The sequence below is a fragment of the Carassius gibelio genome, chromosome A6 (genome assembly GCF_023724105.1).
Source record: "Carassius gibelio isolate Cgi1373 ecotype wild population from Czech Republic chromosome A6, carGib1.2-hapl.c, whole genome shotgun sequence".
NCBI classification, from domain to species: Eukaryota; Metazoa; Chordata; class Actinopteri; order Cypriniformes; family Cyprinidae; genus Carassius; species Carassius gibelio.
The window spans coordinates 18797521-18815161 of NC_068376.1; the positions used below are offsets into that span (position 1 = coordinate 18797521).

The window sequence follows — 17641 nt, forward strand, 5'->3', positions numbered from 1 at the left end:
GTATGTTGATTAAAAGGCTAAAAATGCAGTGCAGTTTTACAAAGCCTTCATTATAATGCACAGAAGAAAAGAAAAAAACATTAGCCTGTAACTAGCTGTGTCCCTGAAATGATTGTTTTGTTAAATTAAGCAGATTTTTAGGCTAACAGACGAACAACCCACTACATTCAATAAATGAATTGGGGGCGATTATCCACAGTGGGAGGATCAGCTCTTCAGATAGAAAAGTGTATTATGAATTAAATAATTTTTTTTTTTTTAATTTGATTATTTCTTATCATCAGAGTATGAGAAAGGAAATGAAAAGGATGTTTCAGTATTGTTTAAATTTATATAAAATGACAAGACAATTATTGTTACATATAATTATCTGTTGTGCAGTTGATAAATGACACTGCAATAATATGTCTGTGTGCCATTTCAATTTTTATGAAACTTTAATTTTCTTTACAACATTGCAAAGCACAGACTTTTTCCTCCCCTTTATTTCAGGAAAATATGCTGCTCCTCATTATTTTAAAGTGAAAAATTATTATTATTATTTTTTTCTCTTCCGGCCAGTGATGATTCTGAAAGGACATATCTGTAATTGGTTGCAATAGTAACGAACACAATTTCATGATCATAATGCTCTTATTTTAGTGCAGTTGTCTCATAGCCATTGCAGTCAAATAGGTAAACTTCATAAAGTATGATCTATTTTATTAAATTAATATATTAAATTGGTATCTTCTCCGATACCCATTTTTTGATCATTATTGAGCCGATTATTTTCTATCAGCTGGAATGATTTGGGACATTCTAAGTTTAACGTGGCTTAATGCATTAAAACTGTGTTTTTAAAAGACCAGACTCAGTAAACACATTCATAATAAAGCATTCTATTCACAGACAAGCAGATGAGTCCAGAATAAGAATGCAATGCATTTAATTACACCTTAAGCATTGTCCTCCCATAGAAAACCATTAGACTAAAAGGAAAACGCGTAATGTGACGTAATGCTTTAAAACGTGTTTTAAAAATACCAAACTCAGTAAACATTTTAAAAAAAGCATTCTACTGTATTTACAGACAAGCAGGTTTTGGGAGGAAAATGCTTAACGCCTAATTAAACATGTTGCATTCATATTCTGGCCTCAAATCTGATTGTCTGTAAATATAATGCTTTATTAATAATTTTTCTACTGAGTTTGGTCTTTTTAAAACATCGTTTTAATGCATAAGGCCACATACTTTCACGTAAAACGCTTTTGAATGTCCCAATTATTGAATTAGACTGATCCAGATTAAATTTGCAGCAGACACCTCTTGATTCAATTATAGTGAGTCAAGTTAACAATAAACAACTGCATTATAGTAAAGGCTTTGTAAAAATGCACAGCGTTTTTAGCACGTGCAACCCTGCCCGAGGCGCAGCACCGCCTTGATTGTGAAATATTGCCCAACAGTTCATGCAGCAATGAGTAGGATTGTGAGGACTGAAAGTGTCAGTTATTTCTGACGTATGTTTTTAAGCCTCCAAAGAGCCATACAGACAACACCTTTTACAGCAGATTCAGTAGCTTCATTTCTGAGCCTTTAGCATGTAAAAGAAGCACAGAAGGATCTTGATTTTTCAAAGCGAATGTGAAAGGCAATACTGTGCACAAAGTTGATACTGTGCTCATTTGTGATGCAATAACCTTTCTCAAAAGATGTTATGCACTTTTTAAATGCAACAGTGGAGCATCTTAGAACTATGTGGGACATTCCATGAGCTGGTTGGCATTCCATGGTGTTTTCAACATGGCAGTTTAAATGGAAGCATAAAAAAAGGTTTTCCATTAAGAATAAGCCACTGTTTTGGCTCTGAGCACTTCAACAACAGACACACCGAATAAACAAAGAGTGCTGGAAAAGACCGCAGCGAGACAACCCGACCACATGAATGGGAGTCCTCTGCAGAAGTTGAAATGGGTGCTTGTTGAATTGGGCATGTTAGACCACACAAAACACGACTTTGAAGCCATATTTTCAAACGAGAAAATGAGAAAGGACCGCCAGTGAGCAATGAGTTACTGAGGGCCAAGTTTTTTTTATTTTTTTTTTTAATTAAAGGTTAGAATATGTTTAGTTTCAGAATTTCATTGTTCAATTGTTAAAACATTAAATTTTTAATTGTATTTATTTTTTTGTTCCATTTCCATGTGTGGGTGTGAGAGAGACGGGCCAAATCCACCCAATTTACAAAGCCTGTGTTTTGAAAAACAGCCCCCTCAGTTCTTCTTTCTCCATCAGAGAGGTGTCCATCCACCTCTCGAAAACTATTCCAGACATATTCTAAACTCATTTACAAGGGTACGCTTAAGAAACAAGAACTAAAACAAGTGAAACTAAGAAACAGCATGGCACAAATAATCAATCAACAATGGTCTAAAACCCACGGCCAGTCTTGATCCAAATCCTTCCCCTCGTTCCTCACACCCATTAGTTTAGTTATGGTCAGAATCACCCCTTCACACATATGTTATCTCCAGAAAACTCACATTTGCCCAATAAGAAAATGAAAAGCATAACAGGACTTAAAAAATCACTTGTAAACACAGAGCTAGAAAACAATATACATCAACAATAGGTAAATATTTGGAGTTGTAACAATGGTTTTCATGTTCGCAATCAGTATCATTATATTAGAACTGATAGGTTGGTATTTATACGTAAAGTTTCATTATGAAGCTGCTGTCACATTTGGCATTGTTCGAAAAATTTCTGTTTGTGAAGTCTTTTTAATAGGAATTCACATAATCAAGAATTCTGTGCGAGGATGAAAGATTACCACAAGGGTTTGCAACAGGTATAAGTTGGTTGCGCAGATTCACTGTATTAACCAACAGAAACCACCTTGCTTTTAAACTGTCTTATGTGTGAGCTGTGCTTTATACATAGCTACAGTACATTAGTAACAAAAGACAACTAACAATCACAATACAATTGTAATATTCTGAAAGCTTTTATTACCCCTGTACTGAAACATACGCATGTTTATGAATCCTTTAAGCTTCACAGACTATTGAATTTGTAGAAACCAATTGGTTGATTTATTGTTTTTATAATAACTGAGCAGAAATGAATAAAACAAGGTAACATTTGATTTGACACCAGCTAAAGATGTGTAGGTCTCTAAACCTTTTTAGATATTGTCAGTATGTTAAAACTTTACATTTCAGTGTCTAATCCAAATGTAGCAAACTGTATATTTGTTCACTTTATGTAAAAGCACATAGAATCCAAATGAGATCACTCTGTTGACAGTGGCATTTGGAAATTTCCAGATTTGTTCCATTAAATTCTGAATTGATGAGCAGCATTTCATGAGTCAATGGTCAGTTCAGTGAGGGGACATGGGGTAAGCGACCACACAACATCCAGACTTGTATTCACGAGGTCCTGGTGGTTAAAGTGAACATACACACACAGGGAAGACTTTGTCCTTTCACCTGGCTTGAACCCTGCCACCAAAGTCTACAGTATTGACAGAACTCAATAGGGCTGTTGTCAGTAACTCGCTGACCCATTCCAACCCCATTGCCATAGACTAGGAAGCCAGGATAACTCAATTAGCTCTAACTTTTGTCAGGTTTGGTTTTTCTCTCACTCCTACCATTACTGGAACAGTCAACGAAGATTCCTAAGGAAATCTGGGGTCAGTAGAATACTGTATACAGTATGATGATGTGCAATGCTAGAACAAATTCATGATGGCAGTTTTAATGGATACCAGCTGGACTTTTAATGACTTTGGAATCGTAGCCAGATAATGGGTGAAATCAATTTGGAATTAAACATTATGATGTCCCACCCACAAGGTCAGAGTGGTACTGTATGTGTGTATTTGTCACTATATGTTACTGACACTTTATTCATTTAGCATTTATACGCAAAACATTGTGTTTATAGATGTTAAGATTATTGTAGCAAATAACACGAAAAACTCAATATTGCTTCTTGGCCACTCTGTTTTGAAACAACCCTGCGGATAGCAGTGGATTTCCCACAGTGCCTGTCAAGGGCACAAAAATGCCATTTGGATTCACGTGTAACTTCATCTGTGTTCAATAAACAAATCCATATGAATGAAAGAACTAGGGTGGAATAAAGGGTGGCGGAGGGGAGTTGTGTGCAGACAACTCATTACCAACTTAAAGCTAAAAACTATTTCATAGCATAAAACAACAGCAATAAAACAAACCTGTGGCCATCATGCTCACTACTCTATTCAGTGACTCTGTTTTCTTTTTCTTTCTAAATTATTCATCTGTTTCAGTCACACAATTTTTTTAAGCTCATCTGGCAAATTTATGACCAAAAGCGGAGCAAAGTCATGGCAGTAAATACAAAAACACAAGAGCAGAGATAGCAAGTGATCACTGGATCCATACCAAGTATCAGAATGTTTTTAAATTAGCATATGCCCTAACAAATCTAACATTAATTGACATTTTTTTATATATACTTAATCCACAATCCATTTCCACATACCAGCAGACTCTCATCATTATAACAGAGGAACATAGAGATGGATTGTGGATTAAATATATATAAATGCCAGAGAACATTAGATTTGAAAGGGTTTTTGCTAACCTGAGATTTATAAAAAAATTAAAATAAAATAAATAATAATAATAATAATAATAAAGGTAATAATATTAATAAATATATCGGATCTATGTTCACAAAATTTTGTTTGGAAAAATCACATGACTCAAACATGATTAAACTCTGATGTTGAATAATTATTAGTAAATAAATATTTTTACTTTTTGGAGTAATCACCATTGATTTTTGTTGTATAGAATATATATATATATATACATATATATAATTTTTTTTTTTTCACATAACAGACCACATGACAACATAATATGGGTGTTAATAAACCATGACAATTCATTTTTTGGTGAATTAATCCTTAAAGTAAAACTTGTGAGCAGTCTGTATAGTATAATAGTGTGTTGTCTAATGTGAAGCATTACGTGAACGTTTCTCAAAACTGGAAAGTATGCTTGTGTCAGAATAAATGTTAAAAAGGCCTCGCTAATGAAAGATAACTAACAAACCTGTTAGTTAACCTGCACTGCCATTAACAACTTCCAATAAGTTGACTCACAGATGTTTGTATTTGTGATTTATTTCCTCCCTCTGATTTTCTGAGAAGGAAATAAAACTTTGAGCCAGTAATGTCATTTTTTGCCTTAGTTCTCTTAAATAGCTGGCGACTGTTTTTTCCCAGCTGTCCATAGGAGATTTAAATCTGATTAAAACACCCAAACAAAAGCATCTACTCCTAGCTCTCTCTCTCTCTCTTTCTTTCTCTTTGAGCTTATTTGAAGACATGCAGGCCATTTGGCAGGGTTGTTCGTTGTGGAAGGGCAGTTTGTCTGCTTTATGGCTGTGCTGACGTCAATGGCATAACTCAAATAGTTAGCAGGGTGCATGCTCCCAGCTTTCAAAAGCTGCACAACAGCAGAGCCAATGCTAAAACCCGAGACAGATTTCTCTCAGACAGAAGTCTCAGCTGACATCTGTTCCTCTCATTGAATACCTCTCATCTTAAAATGTATGCATTTGCTTATAGATCAATCAACACTGTTGTCTAGATAAAGCCTGCTCATATATAAATGAAAGCGACAGTGCATTGATTATCTAAGGTGCTAAACACTGACTAACACTTCACACTTTTTGTTTAGAGACTTGAAAGAATTATGTCTACAGACTGAGAGCAAAAGACTTGACTCTTTCTAGCTGACTCCAACATTTGACAGATTGACTGACCCATAATATCTCTGCTTTTCCAGCTATCCCCCTTACTCCCTATGGGTAAAGATAGCAGAGTGTTTTTGAGCCACAGACCTCTTGCTCCTACTGGCATGATTAACTCTGCCTGAGCTTTGTGAGACACTGAAGTCATTGATTTTAAAGAAAGAGTTAATAAAGAGCTCTGAACTCTTTGCAATTACAGCAACAAATTATTTAATCTGACATATTGTTAAAGGCAACTTAAATAATAATTCTCAAAGCTTGAATTCCTGCATCACTGATTTTAAAGGCTGTTAGGGAGATTAAAGTCAGCACTTTTGTATTCAATTTCACAAACTGACTCTAACCCAAGAATTCACAGGTCAGGGCTGGTAACAGATGCTGATGTTTAACACAACTCCACAAGCAAAATCATTCATCTTAAGACATCCAATGTCCTACAAAGGCATGCAAACTATAGAAAATCCCTGCTGAGAAAGCTGTGGATTCTGAAATGGCTAAACAAAAATCATTTTTGTCAGGTTATGACAGACAACAGAATCACGAGGTGGTGAAGGGCACAACCGCACATTTGCCTAGGGGTATGCAAGATCAGTGTTGACATATATTCTAGCCCCCTAACATTAACCCTCACAGAAAACTGTCTGCAAGTCAGTGACTAGCCCAATAACTAGCTTGTGCATGTAAGGATACACACTCATCAGGAGTGAAAAAATTAGGAATCTTTTTTTTTTTCAAAAACATGTAATATTGCTCACCTTTCTGTTTTTTTTTTTTTTTTTTTTTTTGCCTCTTTTTTTTTTTGTTATTCGTATTGTTGTATATTTTTATATAAAATTTGAAAATGATCTGTAAAATTCACTTTAAAAAACACATGCATTTTTTAATTTTTACTTATGGACATAATTCAAAGAAAATTTGACATGCTTAAGGGTCACTTGGTGGAAAATATACTCTTATTAAAATTAAATTGTCCTGATATACCCACTATAACAAATAAATGGCTGCAGAGGATCACTCATTGTCTCATTTACCATTCCCACCCTGTAACATACTGTACCTGTAGTTATTTTCACGTTTTGCTTTTGGGGTTTATATTTTGACATTATAAAATCACTACTATAACATTTAAGATAATTTTTTTGTCAAAGTTTAGCATTGTCTTGTACTAAAAAATCTGATCTACACAAATGGCCTAATTTGAATACAAAACGGCAATTTTTGTGAAAGCTGACTTCAACTCCAACTTCTCAGTTTCTCTCAAATGTAAATCAAACGCCCATTCATAAACATATAACAAGTTTTAATATTTTATATTTTTGGAGAAATAGAGATGTACAGAAATGAACAGATATTGGGCCTAACTTTAATCACTTTGCCCTCTTAGGCAACCACTTTTAATGTTGAATGACTTCATGACTTATAATGAATAGTAGCATAAAGTAAGATCAAAGTATAGTCGAACGGTTGATATGTGTCATAAATAATATTATAATAAATAAATGTTTGAACTCCTTAAAATGCCAAACAGCCATTAAATAAAATATATAATTATATTATTTTTTAACAACTAAGCTTTTGATTATTTCTAACATTTTATTAAACAAGATTTTCACAGAATGATTTTGGGAACATGGGTCCCCCTCCGAGTGGCACCCCTATGCACTGCGTATCCCCTTTTTGCACCTCTGGCAGGTGATCTTATATATTTTGTAAAATGTGATTTGTAAAGCAAATTAAAAAAAAAATTAACCACATATTTGCCAAAATGTACACCAGTTACACATTGCAATGAGAATGTGTTTGTCGTTGCCTAAAAGATATGCGTTGGTTGAGGCATTGCAAAATTTGCTAAATCATATTTGCATAGAAACTAGAACATTATAATATCCCTACACACTGTACATTTCAAATTTATCTGACTATTTAAATTGTAAATATATGTGCATACTTATAAATTATCTAAGTGTCTTATATTTGGTGAGAAACATTCCTTAAGATTCTTTAAAAGTATAATAGATTTGATCAGACAAAAAATTGATAGAGAATGGTGAGTTATGTAAACTGATAGAGAACACTGAGTTATGTAATATTCCTTGGAGAGAAAAAGGGTATGTATTGCCATTGTAATATATCAGCAAAACACAGGCCCGTGTCTCAACAGACCCATGTTAGTCCTTCAGGACGAGCATCTGAACACAATGTGATGTCAATGGTGTAGCATATATAACATTTATATACTGTAGACATTTGAAAACACCTGTCTTTAAACTATGGCAGGAGGTTTGGTCTTTTCATTCATACCACATTTCATTCATTATTACACAGTGGAACAATGTGGGGTGACTTAGAAGAGTTCAGAGTGAATCCAGCTACTGTTAACAACCAAAATTACAAAAATATATATTATAAATGGTATCTGTCAGGATATCCGTTTGGCAAAATGGTGCATCAATACATAATGTAGACATCCATGATGCACTTGCTGGAGACCAGAGGTGTTTGAAAATATTTGTAATGAAGTCACGCCGTCTCTAGGGGTCTTGCGTGTATAAACATGGTGCAAGACAGGGATCTGAAGCCAGTTGGGCTTTGAGAAGAGAGTGTGGCATTCCACACTGTCACACACACAATCAACACACACTTTAGACATCAGTCAGGCAGTCGAGGCTGTGATGACATGTACACATTTCCCACAAACACACTCGTACACAGCAGTTAAGCCAGTTAGTAGTCAAATACCGAAGACAAATGATGTCACATAGACACACAAGCCACACATACAAAGGCCCAGGGGAAATGTCTCTAGACTCTACAGCTATTACAAGGCCCTTACTGGTAAGGATGTGGTGTACTTAAATATCACTGACCCATCATGGTCTTCCAGTCTCAAATGCTTCCATTCTGTTGACGTTTCCCACTTTATTGCCAGACCCTGCCTGTTTGGGTGGGCTGTTGCTAGAGCGGTTGCTATGGCACCCGAGTCTAAGGTAGATGATGAATGGAAATGATTTGACCAGAGGTACCATGTTGTTTTCAAGAGTTTTCTACTATGAAGTATGTAATTCCTCTCCAGGAATGAATACGGCCGAGAAGTTTTGGTAGATTCAGTGATTCATATTTTTGGGTCCAAAAGACAAATACTCTTCTCTTTTCTTTCTTTCTTTCTTTCTTTCTTTCTTTCTTTCTTTCTTTCTTTCTTTCTTTCTTTCTTTCTTTCTTTCTTTCTTTCTTTCTTTCTTTCTTTCTCTTTCATTTATTTATTTAGTTTATTAGTGACCTAGAAATAACGGAAAATCTTTAATGTTTTTTAGTCATTTATGTCAAAAATGTATCATTTTTTTTATTTTAAAAATCGTAACATTTTATTTTAAGACTTAAATTGGCAAAAAAAAAAAAAAAAAAAAAAAATCTTAATTTTTATTCCAAACGTTTGGACTCTATTGTTTGTCCAGCAATATTGCATGCCACCAACTAAACAAATATCATGCACAATCACATTAGTGATGACGCATATTTGAATGGATGGATCCTGTGATAAAGATTATTTTTTATGTAATAAAGGGATGCAAATGTAATCTTTTTTATGTCATAAAGAGATGCAAAACAACAGCGCAAACCAGGTATGCATGTTTTTGCATATCCGTGCAAAACAAACAGGAAGAGTCTGTCTTTCTTCCTGGTAATAATCATAAAATGTCTTATTATGGTCTTTCCTGTGGTAATTGAGGAAGCAAGTGGAAATACAAAGCTCATTGTTTGGAGCTTTCCATAATCTTCACCTATTATAAAGACCTTCCTACACCCTGGGTGCTCTTGAACTTAATTCATGTAGTGCTTGCAAATAAAAAAGGGGAAAATAATATTATTAATAATAATAGTATACTCTCATAAACCATCATTCATTTCTGTTAATACGGAAGGGAAATCTGAGCTCATGCCTCCAGTTAACCAAAGAATTAGCCAAAACATTTGTGGCTGCTCAGTTTCCAAAGTCCCCTTTCAATTCACAATATTTCCACTCATGTGCAAGCTAAACCTGCAGTTGAACATGTGATGCATTACCTCTCGTGCCATTCTGAAGCATGACCCCAATAGCTGTGACGATGACACTGACGCAGGTCATCGCTCCCTTGGGTGGACCGCTATAAAGACCACCATTGTGAAATCCAGCAAAAACAACCTCCAAAAACACCCCTGCCAGATAATACCTGATGGGGAGTTTGAGTGTTTTGTTGAAGCTAAAGCCGTTAACGCTAATATCATTAGCCAACAAAACCCCTGCCAGGGAAATAACTTCAGAGGGAATGCTACCTACCGGTGCAACATTTTTGATCAGAGGTCACATTTCACCCTGTCAATCCTAATCTAAACTATTAAGCCATTCGTCAAACTCTGACGCAAAAGCAGATTTAGATGAGCCACGTTCTGATCTTTTACACATAAAAAGACCGAAAACGAAACTGATTACGGTTCAGCATGAATAGGCTGCTATTGACGTAAACATCATGGATCAAAGCTCGAGTTGTGGGTTAAGATCGGACGTGTGGTACGTGAACTACCTGCATACATATTCAATAACTAGAGCGCTGAGGCGAGAACTTGAAGGGATTTCCCAGAAAGCATTCTCAGGGCATTTTTCCCTCGATATATCTGAAGCCTGTTGAAAATGACCAGAAACCGATTTGTATTTAAATTGTATTTTTGGAAAAACATGAAAAAACTATGTAAATGAGCCGGTATCAAGTGTCACCAAAAAGACAAATTTACATTTTTACTGAGTTTGCAAACAAAGGCCCAACACAAAAAATAACACTCCCCCCAAAAATGTATACAATTATGCAATACTACAATGTGTACAGCAACTGGCAGACCTACTACAAAATTCTCTAAAACAAACCATACAAATAATAAACGGGAACATTTTGCTTTTTCACAGAGATACAATTACTCAAAGTAACACCGCAGTCCATAAATGTGCGGGAAACTAGTAACTGGTTCTGAAATGGTGACAGTTCAAAGAAGAATTCAACCTAAATATAGACCTAGACAACCATTACTGAAAGTGTCAGAAAAGAGCATAATGGAAAAGAAAGAATTTCCCCTAGGGAAAAGGAAATGGATAGTTACTGGACATACAAGAGTGACTGCTCAGCAAGTCTAGCACATACAAACATGGAGAGCCTAAAATTGTGCACCCTGACTAGTCCTGTGACTGGAAGTGTCACTATATCTAGCTCACGGAGCAATGGCAGGAAATTATCTCCACAGCAACATTGTTTGGTAGCTCTTTCAGGGTGAATCGCACACTGGTATCATTTCAGATTAAAATTAATTGCACACTGGTCAAGGTGTCCTTGAACAGAGCTTCCTGGCACCATTTTAGGTGGATCTGGCTGCTGGGAAAGCCGTGGATTCCAAAATGACTAAGCAAACAGACAGACCTACTTTTGCAAGGTTTTGACAGATAAGACAACTTTGAAGAAAAGTAAAGAGTAATTAAATTATTTTCACTCGAGAAGCGTGGGTAGACTGTTTTCCCATAAAAAAAAAAAGTACAAAACATTGAATTTCATAGCACAAGGATGTTTTAAAGTGCCTGTTTTTGAATCAAGTGGGGAAAGCTCAATCCAAAACTAGGCCAGTCGGCTGATAAGAACGTTGCACTGACCTTCTCTAGTTACTCTGTGAACACTTTGTATCATGTCATTACGTGCTGCAGACAGCACTTTTCTATTGTTACAGCTCCTCATCTCTATAATCTTACAGACATATTTACATTTTACATCTGTAACAGTAAGCTTACCTTACTATGTGTGTGAATGCTCAAGCCTGCTAGGATAAGATAAGGAAAAAGTCATGAAGTTAATTTGTGCATTACCCCCTGTTTATCGTTTCATTAGACTGACACAATGCCCGGATGAATGGCATCTTAAAAGTGTCATGAAACATTCTCCCTCATCAGTCCTCAGAAACTCCATAACAGTTTCCATAAAATAAAATAAGAAATAAAAAAAACTTTGTTTTACTTCTGAAGGTATTTATGAATTCATGTATTCCTGAATAGCCAAAAGTACTAAATAGGCATAAAGTAAGTATATTGCAATAAATGTTGCAAAGTAAATGTTTTGAGTGACTTGATGAGTAGATCTGTCAGATTGTCTGATAACACACCAGTAAATGTTTCAATGATTTTTTTTATTTTTTATGTGGCGTATTAATAAATTGTGAGTCAACATTTGTATGCAAGCACATTTCCAGGCACATGTAAGGTGTGCATGCTATATAAGTTCACTGTGTGCTTCCACACCCTGAATTATGCTCAACTGTATAACAAGTAAAAGTTTTATCGGAAAGTCCTTGAACACCGAGATCAAGGAAGATGAGAACAAGGAACCTAATACATTCCCTTGCTTAAAATCATAGTTTATGAAACAATAATGATACTAACAATATGCCATGAACCCTTCTACTGGCTCTGCCCGAGGTGATGCAATCTTCATAAATGACGATGTTTTCTGTAAAGAAATATGTACGTGCGGAGATGTCTACCGCGATTTAATCTCATAAAGTAAACTATAGTCAAACAAACACTGCTACTGTATTTTTCTCTGAAACGTATCTCTCACAGGGCGTAAGAAAAAAACTCCGGGCTAATCTGCCTTCTCTGTAAATACTCTAGATGTTGATCTATGATCGGTTCTCGAGATCCTAATCTCCTCCTCATCTTGCCCTAACCCTAGATCAGCTGCTGCAGTCGTTAACTGCTCTCCTCAGCATGAACAATGGCAAAGTTTTACCTGTGACTTTCCCGAGCTCACAAAAACACTGAAAACATTCCCATTGCCGGAGACGGAGAGATCCAGAAATTCTGGCCATCACAACAAATTCCTCATACATCATAAATCATGGACAAATGAACCGTTCATATAAACTAATGTGGAAAAAGACATTGGTTTATATTCTTCAGATGCTATAGTCACAAAAGGAATGCACGCTATATTTTTCAACTCTTTTAGCTCACAGTATATACAATGCAACAAACCAGAGGCACCTGATCCAGCAGTCATTATGAGCATGTGTGTGTCCATATCAGTTTGTGTTGAAAGAGAAGACAATGGTGTTTGTCAGTCTACATCCTATTTTTCCCATTTGGTCATTAAGCCACAGGCAAGTTCATCTCACGACCTGCGTGTGTGAGGAATTAACACCCGCGCACTGAAAAACACCTCCTGGGTTCCGGAGGATTCCAGCGGTATGGGAAAAACAGGAAAAATCTGCGCTCTCCTTCCTGCCCAATGACCCTGTTTGCATGACACACAGGAGGCAGTATAGGTGCATGCAGAAAGTCAGTGGCTCAGTCTCATTGTCTCTGACATGGTTACATCACTACAGTTCTACATGCATTGGGGGATTACATTGTGAATGGGAGATTACTGTCATTGTTTCCTTTCAGATTAGTCCCTCTATCTGCATTTAAATATATCAATTAATAACTAAACAGCCTTGTCATTGCAAAAACTTTCTGTTAAAAACACACAACGCAGGGCAGTGGAGCTAGAAAACAATAACCCGCAAGATTACCTTTCTAAGTTGAATTCCTTTTAACCTAAATGTCACAGTTTTACTGCGCTGTGTCATACAAGATGCAAGATAAGAGTGCTAACACATCTATCTACCTCATGTTTACATAGAAGCAGGGCAGAGAAATGATAAAACACAATCTGTGTGAACTGCCTCTAACAGTAACAGAAGGTATTTGAGAAGCTATTTGGAACTTTCTACACAGGAAGCAACAAAAAAGCCACAAAACGTCAGAGTCACTATTCATTTCAATGGAGTTTGACATTACCATGTTGCAATGCTAAAGGATGTTAACTATAACAATTATAAAGTGATATTCATTTTAATTCTATGAGAATAGTGAAGTCCACACCGAGTCTATAATAATAATGACACAATGGAAATATATTGTTGCAAACACTATCAGAGCAATTTTTATCAGCGGATAAAATAGGACAAAACATTGATAACACTTTTAGCAAAAAAAATAAATAATAATTATTCGCTACTTTTTGGTTTTGAAACAAGGTTTTCTTTTCTTTTTTTACTCATTACAATGCATTGCAGGATTGCCTTTTCTGTTAAAAATACATATGATGCTGCCTTTTAATTTTGCTAAACAAGGTATTTCAGAAGGAAGCATAATGTAGAACCATCACATCATAAGCAATTTTGATCCCTTAAAATATTGCCTCTGTAGGCAGCGCACTACATTTTGGAAAAGAAGAGAAAGTACTGTATCTATGCTTCTGCAATGGCAGGGCTTTATATAAAAAAAAATTGGAATATATCTTACATACAGTAGCATACTATAAAATGTATGATACATTAGCTTTAAGCAGTCAAGTTATGTGTCATTTATGTTGTAAACAAATGCATGAATTCTGCATGACGATTGCATATTTTCAACATAATTAAAATCGAACAGCTTGCTAAGAGGTGAGTATGTATGACGTTTTACTCAACAGGCAGCATAGCAGGCATTTATCAGAGAGCGATCAAGCCTTAAGAGAATCGGGAAGTGAATCTCAGTCCACCTGGTTTAAGAGGAAGTCAACAAAGCCGCATTCAAGCTGACTGACGTCAATCACAACTCACCGCACCTGACAGGAACTCCTACAAACTGCATTTCTCATGCTCTTAGCTTCAGTAGAATGCCACTTACCACTTTTCTTTCACATTACTCACAGAAGGCCTCGTCCCTTTGCTGTAGGCCAGATTTAATGCAGTATGGCCTGATTATTGATGTTCATTATTGATCTTACAAGTGCATTTTCAGCTTTTTACTGGATCTACAACAGTGTTATGTGGAGCTGAACTCATGTCCCCTTTATACTTTTTCCTACTGAAACAAGAAATGATACACACACAGACAATATTCCAATATCCCTTCTCTTCCACTGTATTTTTCCATCTTTCCTAGAAACATATTGTTTCAACTGTGAATGCAGCATCCTAATTACAGCCAAAGCAGACTGTACAGGTCAAAACCAGCAATCTGTATTCTTTATACTAACAGTTTGATCTTTTCTATACATTTTCTATACATATTTTTCTTTATTTGATACAAATGTCCCCCCAAAATGCTTTCTGAAATTCGTAAACGTGTTTTATTTGGGATCTTTTGCCATTTTTATTTATATAGATAGTAGAGAGGACAAAGGGATTCATTTGGGGAGAAAAATGTGATCAGGACTTATTACTAATCTTATTACTTTTTTACACTGCAAAAAAAAAAATTCTCTTTTTATTTATTTTTTGATTTGTTTGACAGTACAATGTTATGATTAAACAAGAAAAAATATGTCATTTGATATATTTTGGAACATATTTTACAAAAAAACAAGACAGTGCTCTCACACAAACTTTTGTCCAAGCTAATTTAGTTTTATAGATTTTGAGTTATGATTTAATGCATGTGTTACAAGAATACAGTCAATTGCATAATATTCTTGCATTTCATTAAACAAAACCTGCTGAAGATTGCATTTTTATGAATGCTCTTCCTTCTCTAAACAGGAACACTCTTTCTTATTATCCTTCAGAAATGACCTCACCTCGCCGACATTTCTTAAAAAACAGTTTGAGCTGTATAATAGAGGCTCCAAGGAATGGCCTTGTACTGTTTAGTTATAGCATAGATTACAGTTTTTTCTGAAATCTCTGAGTTCCGTGTTCTCTGATATCACACTGGGAGCCATCCTCAAGGACAGAGAGTGAACTCCGAGGAATTTTCCCACCCGTTATACAAAGCCTTCTGCTGAGGTAGGCCTGTTGTCCGTCGTGTTATTATATTTGGCAGGTGTGCATGCATGTGAGAGACCAACACGTAGCACCCATGGCCTTTTCCTATAGTCTAACACGTTCTGTGCAACTAGACAAAACAGCCACTAATATGGGCACCGTGCTTGAATGTGTGTGTAGAGTCTACTAAACATTTCAACACTGCCGGGCCAATCAGCAGAAGCTGCGGAGGAGATGAGTGATGATGAGGGATACAAGAGGGCAACGCCGTGGGCAGTCACGTAGCATGGCAAGAGGTCTCTCTATCATTAAAAATATACTTAAACACAGCACAACGAAACGCGTGTTTACAGGCACACACACAAACTCATGAGCTGTAAGATGTAGTAATTTTGAAAGCATGGGAAATGCCATAAATCTAAAGAGTAAATACTGAATATCTAGGATTTGACACGTTTAACCCAGAAAACAAAGCATTTTATGTGATTTGTTTTTAGAATTTTAAAAATTAAAAATACAATATGAAGAAATAAACTCTTTTTCTAAAAATCTAAAACTTGGATGGCTTAAAGGTATATTTAAATTTTCCTTTTTGGCTAGACTATTCCTTTAAATCAGTTTGTTGTTAATATCATTTGTAATTTTAAAAAAATCTGAAACATGCCAAATATCAGGATTTTCACTAGTGGTCTATGTTTTTTGGACCCCACTTTCAAAGGAAAAAGGAAATAAATCCTGCACTCTTTCCCTACTTGCAAATGTATAAAAAATCGATTTATTCACAATGTCTCAGCCCTATGACCTTCATCATGGTCGTGTATAAACGCTGTGAATAAAACTATTTTTGATACATTTGCTAGAAGTGCTAGTCTTTTTTGTTTGACGATTGACCTGTTTTTGGTCTTTTATCCTATGCACCTATTTTTGATTGATTGGACCCCATTTTCAATAAATGTATACAGGTGTGAAGGTATGGGACTTACCAGGTAGGCACACTCTGGTGATGGGTGGCTGGTTGGACACAGGGGACCTCCTTCAAGAGAAAATGTTGAAGAATTACTGAAAATGCAGCTGAATAAATAGACACAAACAATTATGACACAAGCAGGAAACCCCTGCAATTCAAACACTTCTGGGTGCCATTCTTTTGCGTCATCTATAACTGTAACAGGATGCATAATGTCAAAGAACAGAGCATATTTCCACATTAAAGAAGAATGAACGAAGCTCTTTTAAAGCCTGTGCATTTTGCAATATATATATTTTTTTCTCAAGTGTCCTCTTTTCCGCACATACCGTTGAATTTCCCTCTAAGTTCATCTGAACTGGGTTGCCCTTGTACAGACTAGTGAAGAGCACAACAAAAGCCTCTAACAGTGCGGTATAATTGCCCTGACGTAGATTCATGATTATTTGGAAGGGCGAAATAGTTGTTCCATGAGTAACAGCAAGTAAACACCTTTTTTCCCAATTTACCCGCATCGCTCAGGTGGAAAAATGGAAATCTGGGGCATGTGGAAATCTTCTCCATAGGCAACTGATTTTGGGCTGGGATTTGAAATCTTGAAAACTAGTAACATGTTAAGTGGAAAATGGCTATAGTGAAATGTCAGTGAGTGTGCATGGGTGGCCAAGTCCATAAAACAAACGATTGGAAAGACTGCCCTCTTGTGGTTGCTCTTACAAACAACAGTGTGGACTGACAAAAAAGAAAAAGAATTAAAATGTCTATATATATTTAATTTGAATTAAAAATATCAATAATAATAATAATAATAATAAATATGTTTAAACAAATGAACACTAACATTACTACATTATATAAAGCCTATTTCTTTTATAAAAGTACATTTTATAAAGCTTAACTTTTACATTAATCACGTCTTACAATACGTGTGTGTTATTTGAGCTTTTAATACTTTTAGCAGCATTAAGAAAACTGTTCCCAGCTTTTATTTGGTCTGCGCTACTGAGGTAATCCCCGCTGGTGGAGTGTGGTTCATGTAAACAGTATTTTGTGGATAGTGAACTTCCATC

The 17641-nt window shown here is 35.7% G+C and overlaps 1 protein-coding gene across 4 annotated transcripts in view; it reads right to left on the reverse strand.

Annotated features, from left to right (window-relative positions):
* LOC128015614 (cAMP-specific 3',5'-cyclic phosphodiesterase 4B) overlaps positions 1-17641 on the reverse strand; it is a 133329-nt gene that overhangs the window by 17425 nt on the left and 98263 nt on the right. For all 4 annotated transcript variants that reach the window (XM_052599611.1, XM_052599612.1, XM_052599613.1 and 1 more), the window contains one exon: positions 16588-16637. In XM_052599611.1, the coding sequence (XP_052455571.1) occupies positions 16588-16637 (50 nt within the window). The remainder of the gene's footprint in view (positions 1-16587; positions 16638-17641) is intronic.